At 38.8% G+C, this 18,332-nt stretch overlaps 1 protein-coding gene across 1 annotated transcript; it reads right to left on the bottom strand.

Moving 5' to 3' along the window:
• Nucleotides 1–364: 364 nt before the first annotated feature.
• Nucleotides 365–17,518, bottom strand: LOC117321964. The gene is made up of 10 exons (XM_033876602.1): nucleotides 17,475–17,518; nucleotides 16,515–16,645; nucleotides 16,058–16,164; nucleotides 15,702–15,807; nucleotides 15,300–15,530; nucleotides 14,907–15,022; nucleotides 14,573–14,675; nucleotides 1,688–1,817; nucleotides 886–984; nucleotides 365–750 (listed from the first exon to the last, which is right to left on the bottom strand). The coding sequence occupies exons 4-10, from the start codon at nucleotides 15,771–15,773 to the stop codon at nucleotides 623–625; spliced, it is 879 nt and encodes a 292-aa protein (XP_033732493.1). The 5' UTR covers nucleotides 15,774–15,807; nucleotides 16,058–16,164; nucleotides 16,515–16,645; nucleotides 17,475–17,518; the 3' UTR covers nucleotides 365–622.
• Nucleotides 17,519–18,332: the final 814 nt, after the last annotated feature.

Here is an 18,332-nt window from a genome sequence, read left to right as displayed (position 1 = left end):
TTTAAAGATCATAACTTTTATTACTTGGGAAAGATACATACATGTACATGCATTTTCCATTAAGTTTCATTTCGGCGACATACACTTTATTCAGACGAAAGAATGTCTCTTTAACAAGTGTTAACGAGAGTTTATATATATATATATATAAACTCAACAGTAACTGCAGTTTCGCTTGCTCTTATGCTGAAAAATCTTTGATAGAGCACCTCATTGGTTTAATGTAAAACTGTCGTTTTGTATTTCGCCTGCGAGTTTTTTTTAGTCTTGTTTTGATGTCTCCCTCTGCTTTATGTTACATTTCCATATCGATGTTAAAATCCTAGCCACATACTCAAGAATAACACCAAATTACGAAAAGGTATAACATTCAATAATTTATTTCAATTAAATATAAACAACGGTACGTTCAACAAAATAAATTAGGGCGAGTTGAAAGTACATGTACATATAATCCATATAAAATTGACCAAGCAAATAACTTAAAAATGAAACGTTTTCAGAATGTTTTCAGTGGAGCAATATATCCTCATTGATTTTTCGATTCAGAAATCGATGCTTGTTATTATGTCAATCCTTTCAAGACCTCATCCTCTTTCCAGTTTAATAAGCTTGTCCAGATTCACACCACTCTGGTGATCAGGCGGGAGTCGTAGAAGCCCCACTTCTTCTGACCAAGCCGTCCTTTCCTTGACCAGCCAAACGCTACGTCACCGTTCATTACTGTTAACTTCTGTTTAAATGTATGGTCTGAAAAATGACGTACATACTTTTCTTAATTTCAAGTAGTGAATGTTGTATAAAATTTGAGAAATTCTTTGTCAAAGAGAAGTTTGTAAACTCTTTCCGAAACCTGATAACATTGCATAAAACATAACAGCTTACCTCGCTTTAGCTTCAAAAACTCGGGTCCAGTCGAAGCTTTAGATCCTATTGCCTTGAGGTAGCAGCCGTTGTTCGAGTTTCGGTCCATAACATTCATTTCTATGAAAAAAGCACAGTTAATTTGAAAGAAAGATGAAAGTGGTTTGACTACATTTTACAATACTATAACATTCTATTTAATATATTGCTTAGAGGCTAAACGATATATACCGCTGATACATTTCGTCTAGGCTGATATAAATCTGAAGATTTCTGATGTTTCATTGGTCTTTTAAAAAGTCCGATATGTGCCATGTATATACATGTGTAAGATTTTTAAAAGGCCTATCGAACAACAGACGATATCAATATAAATAGCCAACCTGCCTTCCTATTTGGCATTAGACATGTTTAAATGTATTCAAAATGCGAATAACAAGGAACTTTTAATCTTGATATACATGTACCACATCAATTACACATGCTAGACACATATCACTACTTAGAAAGATCATATTCGTTACCCAATTTGTTGATCGGGTGTTCCAAGATAGATGACATATCAAACATGTTCTTTCAACAATTATATACCTCAATTTAATTTTCAGAAGAAACCTAACAGACATAAATTTAGCAATTTGTGTGGAATGCCACTAAGGCCAGGGAAGAAATTGCTCTGTTTTACAGTCGAGTGATATATTTTTGAACCTCGAATTCTTACCTATAGTATTCCCTTTAATTGTCTTAAAACTTCACACATGAAGTACTAAATATCTATTTTTATTTAATTATCTAACATAACGTAAGTATAAATTACACACACCTTCGCCAATACTTCCCGGGGATGACGTCAGGAGTTCATTGTCGTCCATTTGTACTTTTCTGTGTCGTGGAAGACAAACCATGTGACCTCTTGGTATTAGCTCCGAGAACCCAGTGGCCGTGATGACCTCCTGTAATCAAACAGACAGCGAATTATAATTCTAATTAATGCTATACAGGGCGGGGTGTTATAATCAAACAGACAGCGAATTATAATTATAATTAATGCTATACAGGGCGGGGTGTTATAATCAAACAGACAGCGAATTATAATTATAATTAATGCTATACAGGGCGGGGTGTTATAATCTAATGTACACCTAGCTACTGTTTCCCGATATAGAAATAGATTTACACTGGAGATAATTATTGATGTGCTGGCTAATATATGTCATTGCTAATGTCAAGTTAAGAAGAGAAATAACGGAAAAGTAAACCCATCAAAGCAAAAATCGATGGTACGTAAACCTGGTGTTTGCCTTGTGCCTTTGCTTATTTTTATCATTCAGCTTAGTCGTTTTTTCGCTTAATCGTTTTTCCGCTTAGTCGTCTTTTCTCTTAGCGGCCTTTTGGCTTTGTTGTCCTCTTTAGATATGTGCGGAAATTTGCTGTATTCTATGTCCGTAGACAATGTTGTAACGTTATAGGGTAACACACCTATTTAAATGCGAGTTATTAATTAATTGTTGTACAGTTTATTAACTAGTTACACTGCTCTCATACAGTTGTAGAAATACCTAGTTTATCGAGAGCATTACGATATTTGAAGACTGTGTAGCGAGTCGCTTATAAGTTATTTCAGAGTTCATATCATATGTCCATGATTGATTATGCAATTTGCCGTTTGTATAGATCGTATGTGAACTGTAAGTATGCGTGTTACCTTTGTCAGATGTTATGTATCGGCGTAGTAAGTCATATTTGTCAGTTTGTCTAGAGTTGTGTTGACTTCCAGACGACATGCTTCTTGCCGGTACTGTGTACTGCGCATGTCTGTTACCGGAAGTTTATGTTTTCACATTTCGCGGGTGTCAACCAATCAAATTGGAGTCCCGGCACGTGGATTTCTCGGGACCGAGTCCCGTTAGTTTCGGGACTTTGACATTCCAGAGTCAGTCACGACCCAGTAGCCGGTGAGTACAGTAGGTTTTTAGGTCTCGGAACCGCTTACCAGGTTCGGGCGTGATTCATTCCTATTTTTCCTAGGGAACCAAACTAAATGTCTTGTAGAAGTATGAATTAGTCTATTTATAGCAGGGATTTCCCTATTTACTACGTCATTGTCAAATGTAGGTCATATTGTTTACATTAGTGATAAGGCTACCGTGTCAGCTTTACGACTATCGTTTAGTTGAGTTATACAGTTAAGAGTCATTTATAGTCATATTAATTTAACCAGTCTTAGTAGTACGTGATCATACGTGTCTATAATAATGTTAGAACTGTGAAGCAGTGAGAAAGTTGAGAAGAAAGTTAGCTTTGAGTACTGTATTACAGATTACAGTTACCTTATTGTGTTTATGGTTGGTGTACCTGTCATTAGACTTCACCCTAAATAAATTGTTATTGAACTGTTAATTTGGCGTTTGTTGACTGTCACTGAGTGGGTTGTTCTAGTATAAATACCTAGATGAGCCTTGTTGACCAGAGGATACAGAAGCTCTGCTGACCAAGAGCAATATGATGTAAAGGCTCTGATGACCAAGAGTATAAGAGGCCTGATTGACCAAGGCATTTAATAGTCTATCTGAGTATAGAAAAATAGATAGACCCGACCACGTTACAATTGGTGGCAGCGGTGGTGTAAAAAGTTGAACCCAGTATTTGTTAAATACCACTCAGTGACAGTTGTTGCCAAAATTGCTATAAAAAAAAAGAAAAAAAAAAAGGGGGACATATTTATAAATAAAAATGCCCAGAAATTCTAAAAAGAGAAAGGCAGAGGCAGACTCTAGGAAAAATAGGGACAGTAGGGATTTAGGCCAGAAAACAAAAGAAGTAAATGTAGTAGAGACCAGTGGGAATGGTGAGGGGGAATTTATGATTACAGAGGAAAGTAGACGGGTTAGAAGAAAACCTGCTAGATATAGGGATGAATCAGAGGAGAGTATACCTGACATCCAGAACATAGAGACCAATGATGACCAAGAAAGTATTAATGGAGATTGTATAAGACCTTCCCATTATCAGACCCTGGAAAATACCATGTCTATGATTCTTGAAAAGTTAGAGATAGTGACCAACAGACAGGACAAGTTGGAGAACTTGTACAGAAATACATCTTCTAATTGGGGGAATGTTGACAGAGTTGACAGACGAAACCAACTGGTGAATGGAAATTTACAGCAGGATACTCAGGAGAGGGAGAGACTCAGAAACCTCAGAGACCACGAGGTAGACCATAGACCAGGCAGTAAAATATTCCAACCAGAGGAACCGTATCAAAGGCAGGATTATTCGGACCAAGAAGATCAGAACCATAATCAAGGGTATGAATATAACTCGAGACAAGAGTTCTCTAGACATACACATGTTAACCCTTCTTATGACAGGTTAGTAAGGAATAGGATATACCCTTACCAGGAACCAGAGATGTTGGAACAGGATCATCAGTCTGGACATCAGACTATAGTTCCTAGAGAAAGAGAAGGACGCTTGAATCCAGAAAGATATAGAGGTCATAGTAATATAGGAGAAGCCAAGTCTAGTTTTACTAAACCAGATATGTATGATGGTAAGACAAGCTGGACAGAATACCTTACTCATTTCAATCTAGTGTCCACTATTAACCATTGGTCAACTGAGGTCAAGGCATTGAAACTAGCTTCCTGTATGACAGGGACAGCACTCAGCATACTTGGAGACCTTAAGTCAGAACATCTTTCCAACTTTGAGTCACTGGTACCAATCCTTACTGCTAAATTTGAGCCCAAAAACCAGAGTGAGATGTATAGAGCACAAGTAGAGGCTAGAACGCGTACAAATAAGGAGACATTAGTGTCACTAGCACAGGATGTGAAGCGTCTAGTTAGGTTGGGATACCCTACAGCTCCAGATGAGGTGAGAGAAAGTTTGGGATACAAATATTTTAGAAATGCCTTGAATGACCAAGACATAGAATGGGCCGTGTGCCAAGGCAGTGGAGAAACTGTAGATGAGGCATTGAATCTGGCATTGAAATATGAGGCTTTTAAGGTGGGGCGAAATAAAGGGCGTTCTGAGCGCAATAATCTCAGAAACTGTACATGGGAGGAGAGTGAAGAAATAGTAACTCGAGACCAAGGTCAGAGGCTAGAGGAAGGGGAGGAACAAATAGAACAAATAGTTAGAAGGGTGGTGGCTATAGAAAAGAAAGTAAAGAGTGAAAACAGTAACACTAGACATACCCCAGATCAGGGAGCAGTCATTTGTTTCAAATGCAAGAAACCCGGACACAAGGCTGCAGAGTGTAAAGGAGGAATTCTTTGCTATAATTGTCAGAAACCTGGACATTATGCACGAGAATGTAGGAGGAACAGAGACCAGAGAACTAGCAATGGTTGGGGAAGACCAGGTCAAGGTCACAGACACAGTCAAGGTCAGGATGACAGAAACATAGAAGCAGGGAGCCTTTCTTTAAACCAATAATGGCTGAGTCAGAGGGTCATGCCCCAGCCAGAGGAAACAAAGTCGTCGAAGGACCCAACAATGTATTTGAGATAACAGGCAAGGGGACAAGACAAGATGGATTATTTGTATGGGCCAAAATTTACCAGAAATCTGTGGATTGTCTCATTGACACTGGGGCCACAATCTCAGTGTTACACAGTAGGGTGTATAATAGTTTACCAGAAACAGTAAGACCAGTGTTAGAGAAAGACTGCGGAAAATTGAAGATGGCAGATGGAGAGCTTGTGACTCCTATGGGTATGGCGACTTTCCCACTTAGGGTACAGGGAGATATTTTACCATGTAAGATGATTGTAGCTGACATAGAGGTACCAGTTGTTTTGGGTTATGACTTCCTGAAGAAGCAAGAAAGTGAAATAAAGATTGGTAAGGGAACCATCACACTTAAAGGACGTGAAGTACCATGTCATTTGGAGAGTCAGAGGTCTAATACAGTTTTTCGAATTAGGATGGCAGAGAAAGTAGTAGTACCAGCAGCAACTGAGGCCATAGTTTCAGCCGAAATTGTTGGAGATTACCCTGTGGAAAAAGATGCAGTGATAGAAGGTGGTAGTAAATCTCTGATAGACAGAGGAATACTAGTAGGTAGGTGTGTATTTGACACTACAAGACGAATTATACCAGTTCGGGTGATGAACATGACGGATCAACCACAGGTGATACATAAAAGAACCACGACTGCCCAGTGTGAGACAATTCGCCCAGAGCAAGTAAAGAGCTTCACCGACGAGGAATCATCCATACCAGAAGAGAAAATAAGACACATTAGACAACCGGGAGGGGAAGATGACCACTCAAACAGTGAACTTCCGTCTCATCTGGGACCAATATTAGACTGTTGTAAGACAACCCTGGCTAAGGAGCAAGTACAGGAGGTTGCTAGGCTTTTGAAGAAACACAGCACAGTGTTTGCTAGAAATAAAGATGATTTAGGAAAGACTGGGATAGTTAAACATAAGATAAAGACCGGGAATGCACAACCTATTAAACAGGCACCTAGGCGGATACCATTAGCCAAACGAGCCGATGCAGAGGCTGAGATTCAAAGGATGCTTCATGCAGGAGTTATCACCCCATCAAAGTCACCATGGGCCAGTGGGATTGTACTGGTCAAGAAAGCTGATAACTCTTGGCGTTTCTGTGTTGACTACCGCAAGCTTAATGAGGTAACGGTGAAAGACTCCTATCCCTTACCCAGGATAGATGATTCCCTAGATACACTTAGAGGCTCGAGTTGGTTCTCAGTGCTAGATCTACAAAGTGGATACTGGCAAGTGGAGGTAGACCCTCAGGATAGAGAAAAGACTGCTTTTGTCACCACAAGTGGCTTGTACGAGTTTCAATCCATGCCATTTGGTCTTTGTAATGCGGCAGCTACTTTTGAGCGTCTCATGGAGTGTATACTTCGGAAAGAGCAGTGGCATTCATGTCTGATATATGTGGATGATATCATCATCTTTGCAGATTCCTTTGAACAACATTTAGAGCGCCTTGATGTGATACTGGAGAAAATTGGAGAGGCAGGCTTGAAAATTTCACCAAAGAAGTGCAAGTTGCTGCAAAAAGAGGTGAAGTTCCTAGGTCATTTGGTTAAAGAGGAAGGAATTTCACCTGACCCCGCAAAGACCGAGATGATTGACACCTGGTCTCAACCAAAGTGTGTAAAAGAAGTTCGTAGTTTCTTGGGAACTGTAAGCTACTATCGGAAATTCATCAGGGGATTCGCAGCTATAGCAAAACCATTGAATCGGCTGACAGAAAAGGAGGTTAAGTTTGAATGGACAGGAGAATGTCAACAAGCCTTGGATCAGTTGACAAGAGCATTGGTTACCTCCCCTGTTCTCGTTTATCCGAATGCTGAGAAGCCATACATACTGGATACTGATGCAAGCGGATTTGGAATCGGTGGAGTGTTGTCACAACTTCAAGATGATGGCGAACACCCCATTTGTTATTTTAGTCGCACTTTATCCAAAACTGAGAGGCAGTACTGTGTGACCAGAAGGGAACTTCTGGCGGTTGTGGAATCAGTTAAACACTTCCACCACTACTTGTATGGAGCAGAATTCTTAGTGCGCACTGACCATGGAGCACTTAACTGGATAAGAAGATTCAAGAATCCAGAGGGACAACTAGCCAGGTGGCTAGAGGTACTCGACACCTATAATTATCAAATTCAATATAGACCTGGAAGAGTGCATGCCAATGCAGATGGGTTATCCCGGAGAACCTGTGGGAACTGTAAATTTTGCAGGAAAATAGAGGAGTTAAAGACGGTAGAGACAAGGGAACCCGAGACAAACAGGATAATGAAACTGAGCTCGGAAGAACCATTGGAGTGGTTTCAAGGACGTACAACTCAGGAAGTGATGGAAGGACAGAGAGAAGATGAGGCCCTAAAACACATATGGAATTGGAAAAGGGCAGGAAAGCGTCCAGAGTGGAAGGAAGTAGCCCCTATGTCTAGGGAAGTAAAATGTTATTGGGCACAATGGAATCGGATTGAGTTGAAGGAAGGAACACTGTGCCGTATGTGGATCAAGGAAGAAACTGAGGAGGAAATTTCACAAGTTATTATACCCAAGGTATGGACTAGGGACGTCATGCGGAAACTCCACAACGAGGTGGGAGCTGGACATCTAGGTTTAACGAAAACACTTGCCAGGATAAGGGAGCGTTTTTATTGGGCTGGGTTAAGCCAGATGGTACGGCGATGGGTCGAGAGGTGCAAAGAGTGCCAGGCCCGGAAACCACCACGAAGAAGTACTAGGGGGAAAATGAACCAGTACAGAGTGGGAGCACCTATGGAAAGGGTTGCGTTAGATATCATGGTGAATTTTCCAGAATCTTCAAAAGGGAACAGATATGTGTTAGTCATAACCGACTATTTCACTCGATGGACAGAAGCCTATCCTTTACCGAACCAGGAAGCAGCTACAGTGGCTGATGTGTTGGTAAATGAATTCATATCACGATATGGGGTACCGCGTCAAATACACTCTGACCAAGGGAGACAATTTGAGTCCAACTTGTTCCGTGAGTTATGTCATAGACTAGGGATGGAGAAGACTCGGACAACACCTTATCACCCACAGTGTGATGGATTAGTCGAGCGCTTAAACCGTACTATTGAGGATATGTTAAGTAAGGTGGTCAGTCAAAACCAAAAAGACTGGGAGGAGTTTCTACCATTGGTAATGTACGCCTACCGTTCATCAGTACAGGAGAGCACAGGAGAGAGTCCAGCTATGATGATGTTAGGACGTGAAATAGAACTACCTATCGACCTATTGTATGGGAGACCACCCCATGATGAAACTAACCAGGAGGAAACCACAAGTGGATATGTTGAGGATCTGTTAAACCGCCTGCGGAAAGTTCATGACCATGCAAGAGACAAAATGAAAGTGACAAGTGACAGACAAAAGAAACATTATGACATTAAGTCCTCAGATACTGAATTTAGAGTGGGGGAACCTGTATGGGTACATGATAACAAGCGGTATGGTGGGAGTAGAAAATTGTCAAGACCATGGGAGGGACCCTATACAGTGGTCAAGAAACTGTCAGATGTAGTATACTGTGTCAAGAAGGGGCCTCATGCCAAGACAAAAACCGTCAATATACAGAAGTTAAAACCATTTAAAGGTGCAGCTAGGAGGTGGTTTACACCATCATCTGACAGGGTACTGAGACCATAAACACAACATTATGGTAACATATATATGTTGACCATAAAAGGGAATCAAGGAACCAAAGTTTGTTTTATTGTGTATTGCAGGAGACTGATGATGTACCAGTATGGACAACACAGCTACATTAGCGAGACCAGTCAGACAATGCACCAGTGTGAGGAATGTGGTAGGAGGTTTCACTCCGCGGAGAGGTTGAGGCACCACGCCAAAAATGACCATGGCCCCAGAGTGTTTTGTACGGTATGTTCATACTCTACCACCAGAGCAAGGCGGCATAGGCTTAGGGATCATATGAAAACCCACGTCCGAAGACCTATGGCGAGGGGAGGAGGAAGAGGGCCTGAGGTCAAGTCAAGGGTTGAGTTCCCTCCCCTTGTGAAGATAACCAATACCCCGCCTCAGGACCTACTACTTAAATCATCGCCGCCCTTGTCCCCTCTGCTATCGGAGTGGGATGGATCCCCGAAGATCTCGCTTGGTGACGAGGCAGAATTCCATGAAATTGTAGCTGAAGCTATGGGGTGGGACCAGGCATGTTTGCCTGTCAGCCCCATTAGCCAGGCAGCTGGATGCCAGCCATACCTACCAGATAAGACACCAGCCCCATCTGTGCCAGAGACGGTGAATATGGAAACGCCTGCTACCCCTAAACCTGGGAACCAGCCATGCCCACTAGGGACGGAGGAAACAAAGATAAGACCAGCTCCATCTGTGCCTGGGAACCAGCCATGCTCACTAGGGACGGAGGAAACCAAGATAAGACCAGCTCCATCTGTGCCTGGGAACCAGCCATGCTCACTAGGGACGGAGGAAACCAAGATAAGACCAGCTCCATCTGTGCCTGGGAACCAGCCATGCTCACTAGGGACGGAGGAAACAAAGATAAGACCAGCTCCATCAGGGAACCAGCCAGAGGTTCCAGACATCGATGGCCAGGGAAACCCTATGGACTTTCTGGCTGAGGACCCTCGATTTTTCTTTTTGGGGGCCCCGAGTTCGGTGTTGCAGGGCAACACCGCCCAGTTGTTGAGGACAACTAGGGACCAGGCCAGAAGACGAGGACGTCTTCAGAGACACTTCGTGCCCATGGGATACCTGAGCGTCAAGAGGGTTGAGACCGCCACACTTCCTGATGGAACTACATACACTCTCACAGACTACTGGACCAGGGACCCAGAGTGTAAGAGGACGAAAGAGAGAGCGATTCAGACTGAGTGAGTATGGAAAGAGTGGTGAGAGTGAAAGAATGAGTGTTGTGGTGCAGAGAATGGATGGATCATGGTGTAGTTATGTAAATATACTATAATATAACTCATTGTTAGTTTTGGAACAATTCTAGTCAGTACAGTTACCTCAGGGAGATCTTTATTTTAAAGTTAATCATAAATTGTTAAACATTTTAGAAAATAATACTACACAAGTGTATATATTGTATTAAGAAGGCATGTGTAAGTTTATCTGTATGCTAGATGTATATACTATAATGTGAGTGAAGGTGAATTATCTCTGGAAAGCGAGTAAATTTTGCTAGTGTTGTGTGCCATGTCATACGTGTTAATTTATTTGAAAATTGGAACATGTATTTAACATTAGAACAGAAATAGTACTGTGTAAATTTATTTATAGATGTTCATGGTGACCATGGTATATCGAGGTGTGAGAGTGAATCATTTCGCATTATATATATGAGTATGAATAGATGTATTGTATTAATGAGAATAATATACAATAGGAACAGGTGTATATACAGTTAATTTATCTTACTGTTTAATGTTATTTGTGAGATTCAAGTACAAGAGGTTAAGTCATAGGACCCATTTACAAATTACAATGTATATAAGTATTAATATATCTTATATAAGATTTATAAGTAAGAGTTGCAGTAATTGGACTTACAGTGTATGTATATAAAATTAAGGTATTTTATTAGTGAGAGTGGTTTACAAGAGATTAGGAGAGGGAACATAATGTGATAGCTGAGTTACAATACAAAGAGTGATGTTTTTTTTTTCTTGAGAGGGTTACAAGATGTTTTTATAAGTGTAATGTCCGGGTCGGACATTTAAGTGTGTTGGGGGTATTGTAACGTTATAGGGTAACACACCTATTTAAATGCGAGTTATTAATTAATTGTTGTACAGTTTATTAACTAGTTACACTGCTCTCATACAGTTGTAGAAATACCTAGTTTATCGAGAGCATTACGATATTTGAAGACTGTGTAGCGAGTCGCTTATAAGTTATTTCAGAGTTCATATCATATGTCCATGATTGATTATGCAATTTGCCGTTTGTATAGATCGTATGTGAACTGTAAGTATGCGTGTTACCTTTGTCATATGTTATGTATCGGCGTAGTAAGTCATATTTGTCAGTTTGTCTAGAGTTGTGTTGACTTCCAGACGACATGCTTCTTGCCGGTACTGTGTACTGCGCATGTCTGTTACCGGAAGTTTATGTTTTCACATTTCGCGGGTGTCAACCAATCAAATTGGAGTCCCGGCACGTGGATTTCTCGGGACCGAGTCCCGTTAGTTTCGGGACTTTGACATTCCAGAGTCAGTCACGACCCAGTAGCCGGTGAGTACAGTAGGTTTTTAGGTCTCGGAACCGCTTACCAGGTTCGGGCGTGATTCATTCCTATTTTTCCTAGGGAACCAAACTAAATGTCTTGTAGAAGTATGAATTAGTCTATTTATAGCAGGGATTTCCCTATTTACTACGTCATTGTCAAATGTAGGTCATATTGTTTACATTAGTGATAAGGCTACCGTATCAGCTTTACGACTATCGTTTAGTTGAGTTATACAGTTAAGAGGCATTTATAGTCATATTAATTTAACCAGTCTTAGTAGTACGTGATCATACGTGTCTATAATAATGTTAGAACTGTGAAGCAGTGAGAAAGTTGAGAAGAAAGTTAGCTTTGAGTACTGTATTACAGATTACAGTTACCTTATTGTGTTTATGGTTGGTGTACCTGTCATTAGACTTCACCCTAAATAAATTGTTATTGAACTGTTAATTTGGCGTTTGTTGACTGTCACTGAGTGGGTTGTTCTAGTATAAATACCTAGATGAGCCTTGTTGACCAGAGGATACAGAAGCTCTGCTGACCAAGAGCAATATGATGTAAAGGCTCTGATGACCAAGAGTATAAGAGGCCTGATTGACCAAGGCATTTAATAGTCTATCTGAGTATAGAAAAATAGATAGACCCGACCACGTTACAATGTGTTACTAGAGAATTTACTGTATTCTATGTCCGTAGACAATGTGTTACTAGAGAATTTGCTGTATTATATGTCAGTGGACAATGTGTTACTAGATAATTTGCTGTATTCTATGTCCGTAGACAATGTGTTACTAGATAATTTACTGTATTTGTATGTCCGTAGACAATGTGTTACTAGATAATTTGCTGTATTCTATGTCCTTAGACAATGTGTTACTAGAGAATTTACTGTATTCTATGTCCGTAGACAATGTGTTACTAGAGAATTTACTGTATTCTATGTCCGTAGACAATGTGTTACTAGAGAATTTGCTGTATTCTATGTCCGTAGACAATGTGTTACTAGATAATTTACTGTATTCTATGTCCTTAGACGATGTGTTACTAGATAATTTACTGTATTCTATGTCCGTAGACAATGTGTTACTAGAGAATTTGCTGTATTCTATGTCCGTAGACAATGTGTTACTAGAGAATTTACTGTATTTGTATGTCTGTAGACAATGTGTTACTAGAGAATTTACTGTATTTGTATGTCTGTAGACAATGTGTTACTAGATAATTTGCTGTATTCTATGTCCTTAGACGATGTGTTACTAGAGAATTTGCTGTATTCTATGTCCGTGGACAATGTGTTACTAGAGAATTTATTGTATTCTATGTCCGTAGACAATGTGTTACTAGAGAATTTACTGTATTCTATGTCCGTAGACAATGTGTTACTAGAGAATTTGCTGTATTCTATGTCTGTATACAATATGTTACAAGATAATTTACTGTATTCTATGTCCGTAGACAATGTGTTACTAGATAATTTACTGTATTCTATGTCCGTGGACAATGTGTTACTAGATAATTTACTGTATTCTATGTCCATAGACAATGTGTTACTAGAGAATTTACTGTATTCTATGTCCGTGGACAATGTGTTACTAGAGAATTTATTGTATTCTATGTCCGTAGACAATGTGTTACTAGAGAATTTATTGTATTCTATGTCCGTAGACAATGTGTTACTAGAGAATTTACTGTATTCTATGTCCGTAGACAATGTGTTACTAGATAATTTACTGTATTCTATGTCCGTAGACAATGTGTTACTAGATAATTTACTGTATTCTATGTCCATAGACAATGTGTTACTAGAGAATTTACTGTATTCTATGTCCGTGGACAATGTGTTACTTGAGAATTTATTGTATTCTATGTCCGTAGACAATGTGTTACTAGAGAATTTACTGTATTCTATGTCCGTAGACAATGTGTTACTAGAGAATTTGCTGTATTCTATGTCCGTAGACAATGTGTTACTAGACAATTTACTGTATTCTATGTCCGTGGACAATGTGTTACTAGAGAATTTACTGTATTCTATGTCCGTAGACAATGTGTTACTAGAGAATTTACTGTATTCTATGTCCGTAGACAATGTGTTACTAGAGAATTTGCTGTATTCTATGTCTGTATACAATATGTTACAAGATAATTTACTGTATTCTATGTCCATAGACAATGTGTTACTAGAGAATTTACTGTATTCTATGTCCGTGGACAATGTGTTACTAGAGAATTTGCTGTATTTGTATGTCCGTAGACAATGTGTTACTAGATAATTTACTGTATTTGTGTGTCCGTAGACAATGTGTTACTAGATAATTTAGTGTATTTGTATGTCCGTGGACAATGTGTTACTAGATAATTTACTGTATTTGTATGTCCGTGGACAATGTGTTACTAGATAATTTACTGTATTCTATGTCCGTAGACAATGTGTTACTAGAGAATTTGCTGTATTTGTGTGTCCGTAGACAATGTGTTACTAGATAATTTACTGTATTCTATGTCCGTGGACAATGTGTTACTAGAGAATTTACTGTATTCTATGTTCGTAGACAATGTGTTACTAGATAATTTACTGTATTCTATGTCCGTAGACAATGTGTTACTAGAGAATTTGCTGTATTTGTGTGTCCGTAGACAATGTGTTACTAGATAATTTACTGTATTCTATGTCCGTGGACAATGTGTTACTAGAGAATTTACTGTATTCTATGTTCGTAGACAATGTGTTACTAGACAATTTACTGTATTCTATGTCCGTAGACAATGTGTTACTAGATAATTTGCTGTATTCTATGTCCTTAGACAATGTGTTACTAGAGAATTTACTGTATTTGTATGTCCTTAGACAATGTATTACTAGAGAATTTGCTGTACCTAGAGACTTTGCTGTATTCGTATGTCTGTAGTCTATGTGTTACTAGAGAATTTTCAAAAATCTACTCACGTGAATATTTGGGTATTCATATTCCATGCTGCACTTTGGAAGCAAACTCTCGGCGATATCTCGAGCCTTAATGGTCTTTATACGAGATTTCAAAATCTGGTATCTGAAAATATAGTAACAACACCATTGATACCATAGCATAGCCACCATGTTTTTATTAATAAAATGCATGATTTAGGTTTGTTATGAAGACGCTAAGCCTTCCGGAATACATGATCGAGTTTTTGTTGACTTGATGCATTCCACGTAGATCTACGTTCCAATTTTGTCCTGCTTGATCGATTTTTGCAACGAAGGTTGTGTCTTGGAATATATATCTATTTATAGAACTTACCTTGTATTACTGCAGTCTAAGTCAACGAGGTCAATAGTCGTCGCCATGTTTTCAAGGGTTTTCCGGAGTCTGATTTCAATGTTCAGACGGAGAAGTTGGCGGAGTTCTTGTTCGAGCTGTAACAAATGATGTTTAATACTAAGTCATCTTAGGTTTAGCTATGTATCGCTTTTCCATAAGATTTAAAACTAAGAAAGCTGGTGTAATAAAACAAAAAAAGAAAGTTAGAATAATGTCAGAGTCTGATCTTACTCGACAATAAACAATTAGCGAAAATATCAAGGTTTCCAGAAACATTATTTGCAATAGTTTAAGTTCTACATCGTTTAAAGATATCTCAACATTAACGTTAATAAAGTTGAATTTTCTTTGTAAAAATGAAATATGACAAACCTCTTCCATATCTAGACGTAAACGTCTTTCTTTATACAACATGTCCCGAAAGTAGTTCGTCATGGTGTTGTGAGCTGAAGTGGAGCTTTCTTCTTTCATTTTGTAATTCATCCATTTCCTCATGGCGTCATCGTAAGAAACGTGGTCTTTTTCCAGGAGTGCTAATTTCTTTTCTTGTGACTTTACTAATATCTGTCGTTTTGTCAGGTGATTGTGACTATCCCAGCATTTCTGATAACAGAAACATCTATAATCAAGTCTGTATCACTATTGAAAGTTTTAGATTGACAAGAAGTGCCTCACGACCGACATTGATAAAAGATACATTAAACATCGGGCAAGCTCGGAAAACATCGTCTCGTCTTCCGAAAACACCCGAGGTATTACTAATGAAAACCCTACCTGTTGGAGATCCTGGAGTTGTGGTAGAATAGCTTTGTGTGAGGAAGCACGTCTGTGAAGCTCCAACATCATCAAGTGTATATCTTTCGTTTCGGATGATGTAAACCTGCCGCATCAATATACAATATATAATAAGACGTAATTAATATCTTGTTTCGCGTTTTATACATATATAAGTATATATATTAACTTTCATTTTCAGTCCACGCACAGGGACATGTCTAGTACCATGTTTAAAAAATAGCGAGAAATACGTAAGTGTCTTTATATATAGGTATTTCTTTTTTATATAAATCTGGACATATCCCTGTGGTCTGTGTATGAAATTATATAACATACGCATGTTTCATACTTACGTGCATCCAGAAGTTTTGTTCACGGTGCCATTTCTGCCCTGATGACGTCACGGCGGTGCAGGCTACGTAAGCGACGTCCTTCAGTAGCGCAACAATGTCTTGGAGACCTGAAGGAATGGATGTGAGGAAAATAGACGAGGAGAAATGGCATAGCGTCAACAGTACGGAGCGTCAACATATGGTCATGGCTGATTTAAACCATGCAAGTCACAGTCTCGGAATCGGCGTCAACGCACAAGAAATACACAATATGGCACGCTGTATTATATCAAAGTATCATCATGCAGGGACAAATTGAAAGCTGTTTCTACATACAAGGACAAACTGTTCACAGCGTCAACAAAGGGAATGTACTGTCATAGATCGTTAGTTCGATACCCAGTCAGAACATAAATTTTTTAAAAGTCTTCTTTTTTTCAACCAAAAACAACATATAAAGTATGTAGTGTATATTTACCGTCAAAAGTGGTCTTCTCATCATTCGCAATGTTCCGTAAAGCATAGATGGGGTATGGTACATCCAAGAATGTCACTGGTGTAATCACGTGATCCATGATCAAATCTGCGTACCTGTGTACTCGGTCCACACTAGATGTGAGCAAACAAAATATGTCTATTAAAACACACAATAATATGTGAACTTTAATTCCATTACATATATATATATTCTGTATGTAAACATTGTGTAATTAGTGTCAACAATTTAACATATGGAGTGTATTTCAAATATCAGGTAGATTACAAATACCTGTATTGTTTGATTAGAAAAAAATGTCTGTCAGGACTTCACAATTCTCAATACAATTCTACTTCGGGACACAAACAATTTATAATTATCAATTTTAGATGTATTCCTTGTAAATACTATCCGCATTATACCGCTCGACTAGCGGTACTTCTCTTTAGCTTGGTCGGATGAGCGTAAGACTCGTCAACTGAAGGTTCCGGGTTCGATCCCTAGCAGAGGCGGGTAATAAAGATTTAATTAATTATGCTCTCTGTTACATTGGGATCCGTGTAGGGACTAGGACATTTTACATAGCATTACTTGCAAAAAGATCGCTGATATCCCTGAAAAAAAAACTCGAAGACAGGATCTTTCCTTGAGGGGGAGTATGTAACCCTGGTAAATACAAGCGGCAATAGGCCTACTTAGTATACCGCTCGGCTAGAGAGATCTTCTCTTTAGCTCGATCGGATGAGTGTACGACTAGTAAGCCAGGGGTCCCGGGTTCGATTTCTTCCGGAGGAAGTGATTTAAATTTAATCAATCATGTGCTCTGTTACAAGATAATCCAATTATTATGTATGACTATCACTGTGGTATTTATTAGTCTTAAGTAAATTACAGCTGACAGTGTATGTCCGTGACCAAAGCCTTATCAAAGAAAATATACAAAAGTATACTAATACCTACCTTTGTAGTGCGATCTCCAGGGGCTTGGCCTGAGGAAGGTATAGGTAGCACACCACAGTAAGACAGCCTGGCCATGGGCAATTTTTTTGTTAAGCAAATAACTCCTGTATTATGATATGTATAAAAAATGAAAAAATAAATGTACACTATAATTGGTATATCCAGTATGAAGTAGTACATACAGGCTTCACATTTATTAAAACAAAAATCAATAAATTGGTTCCGGATTTTAAATATCCGGATTTTCCGAACGTGTGTTTACACAGGAAATTTAGTTTGGCCTACAGCGCAAAATGGAAGCCCACAGAAAAGGTAAGATAGCGGAAAAACTTAATTTACAACATATGTCCAAACAAGATTAATTCTGTCTTTGGGATAGAGATATTTAATTTTAAATAGGTTTCAGAAAAAAAATTGTGTAGAGAATTGTGCCATTTTGGGTCAAATATCATAATATTTTGCAATTTTTGAGAATTTTTTAAGCTGTTACCATGGTATTCACAGCTCTAAAAATCACAGAAAATATCAGTTTACTTATCCTTCAGAGCTCTATTAAAATTGCAAATGTTGTACAGATTTCAAATATATATACTTTATTAGAGGTTATATGTAAGGTTAACTGGCAATGTTTACATATCTAAAGCATGTGCCATATTTTTCAGAATTTGGCATTTTTACTGTACACTGCTACCATAGTCTATACATGATTCTGAGAGGAGTTGTTGAGAGTTAAGAAAATAATATTACAGACGAAAACTAAGTCTGGCGTTGTCAAAGAAGGTTTTCTTTGATCACGTGACGGCAACCAGGGGTGACCTTTTAGCGTCATCATCATTGTGACGTCATCGCAATTATTCT

This window comes from Pecten maximus, chromosome 2 (assembly GCF_902652985.1).
Source record: "Pecten maximus chromosome 2, xPecMax1.1, whole genome shotgun sequence".
NCBI lineage: Eukaryota > Metazoa > Mollusca > Bivalvia > Pectinida > Pectinidae > Pecten > Pecten maximus.
Note: the sequence above shows the minus strand (reverse complement) of the source record. Positions and strands in the feature narration are given on the sequence as shown.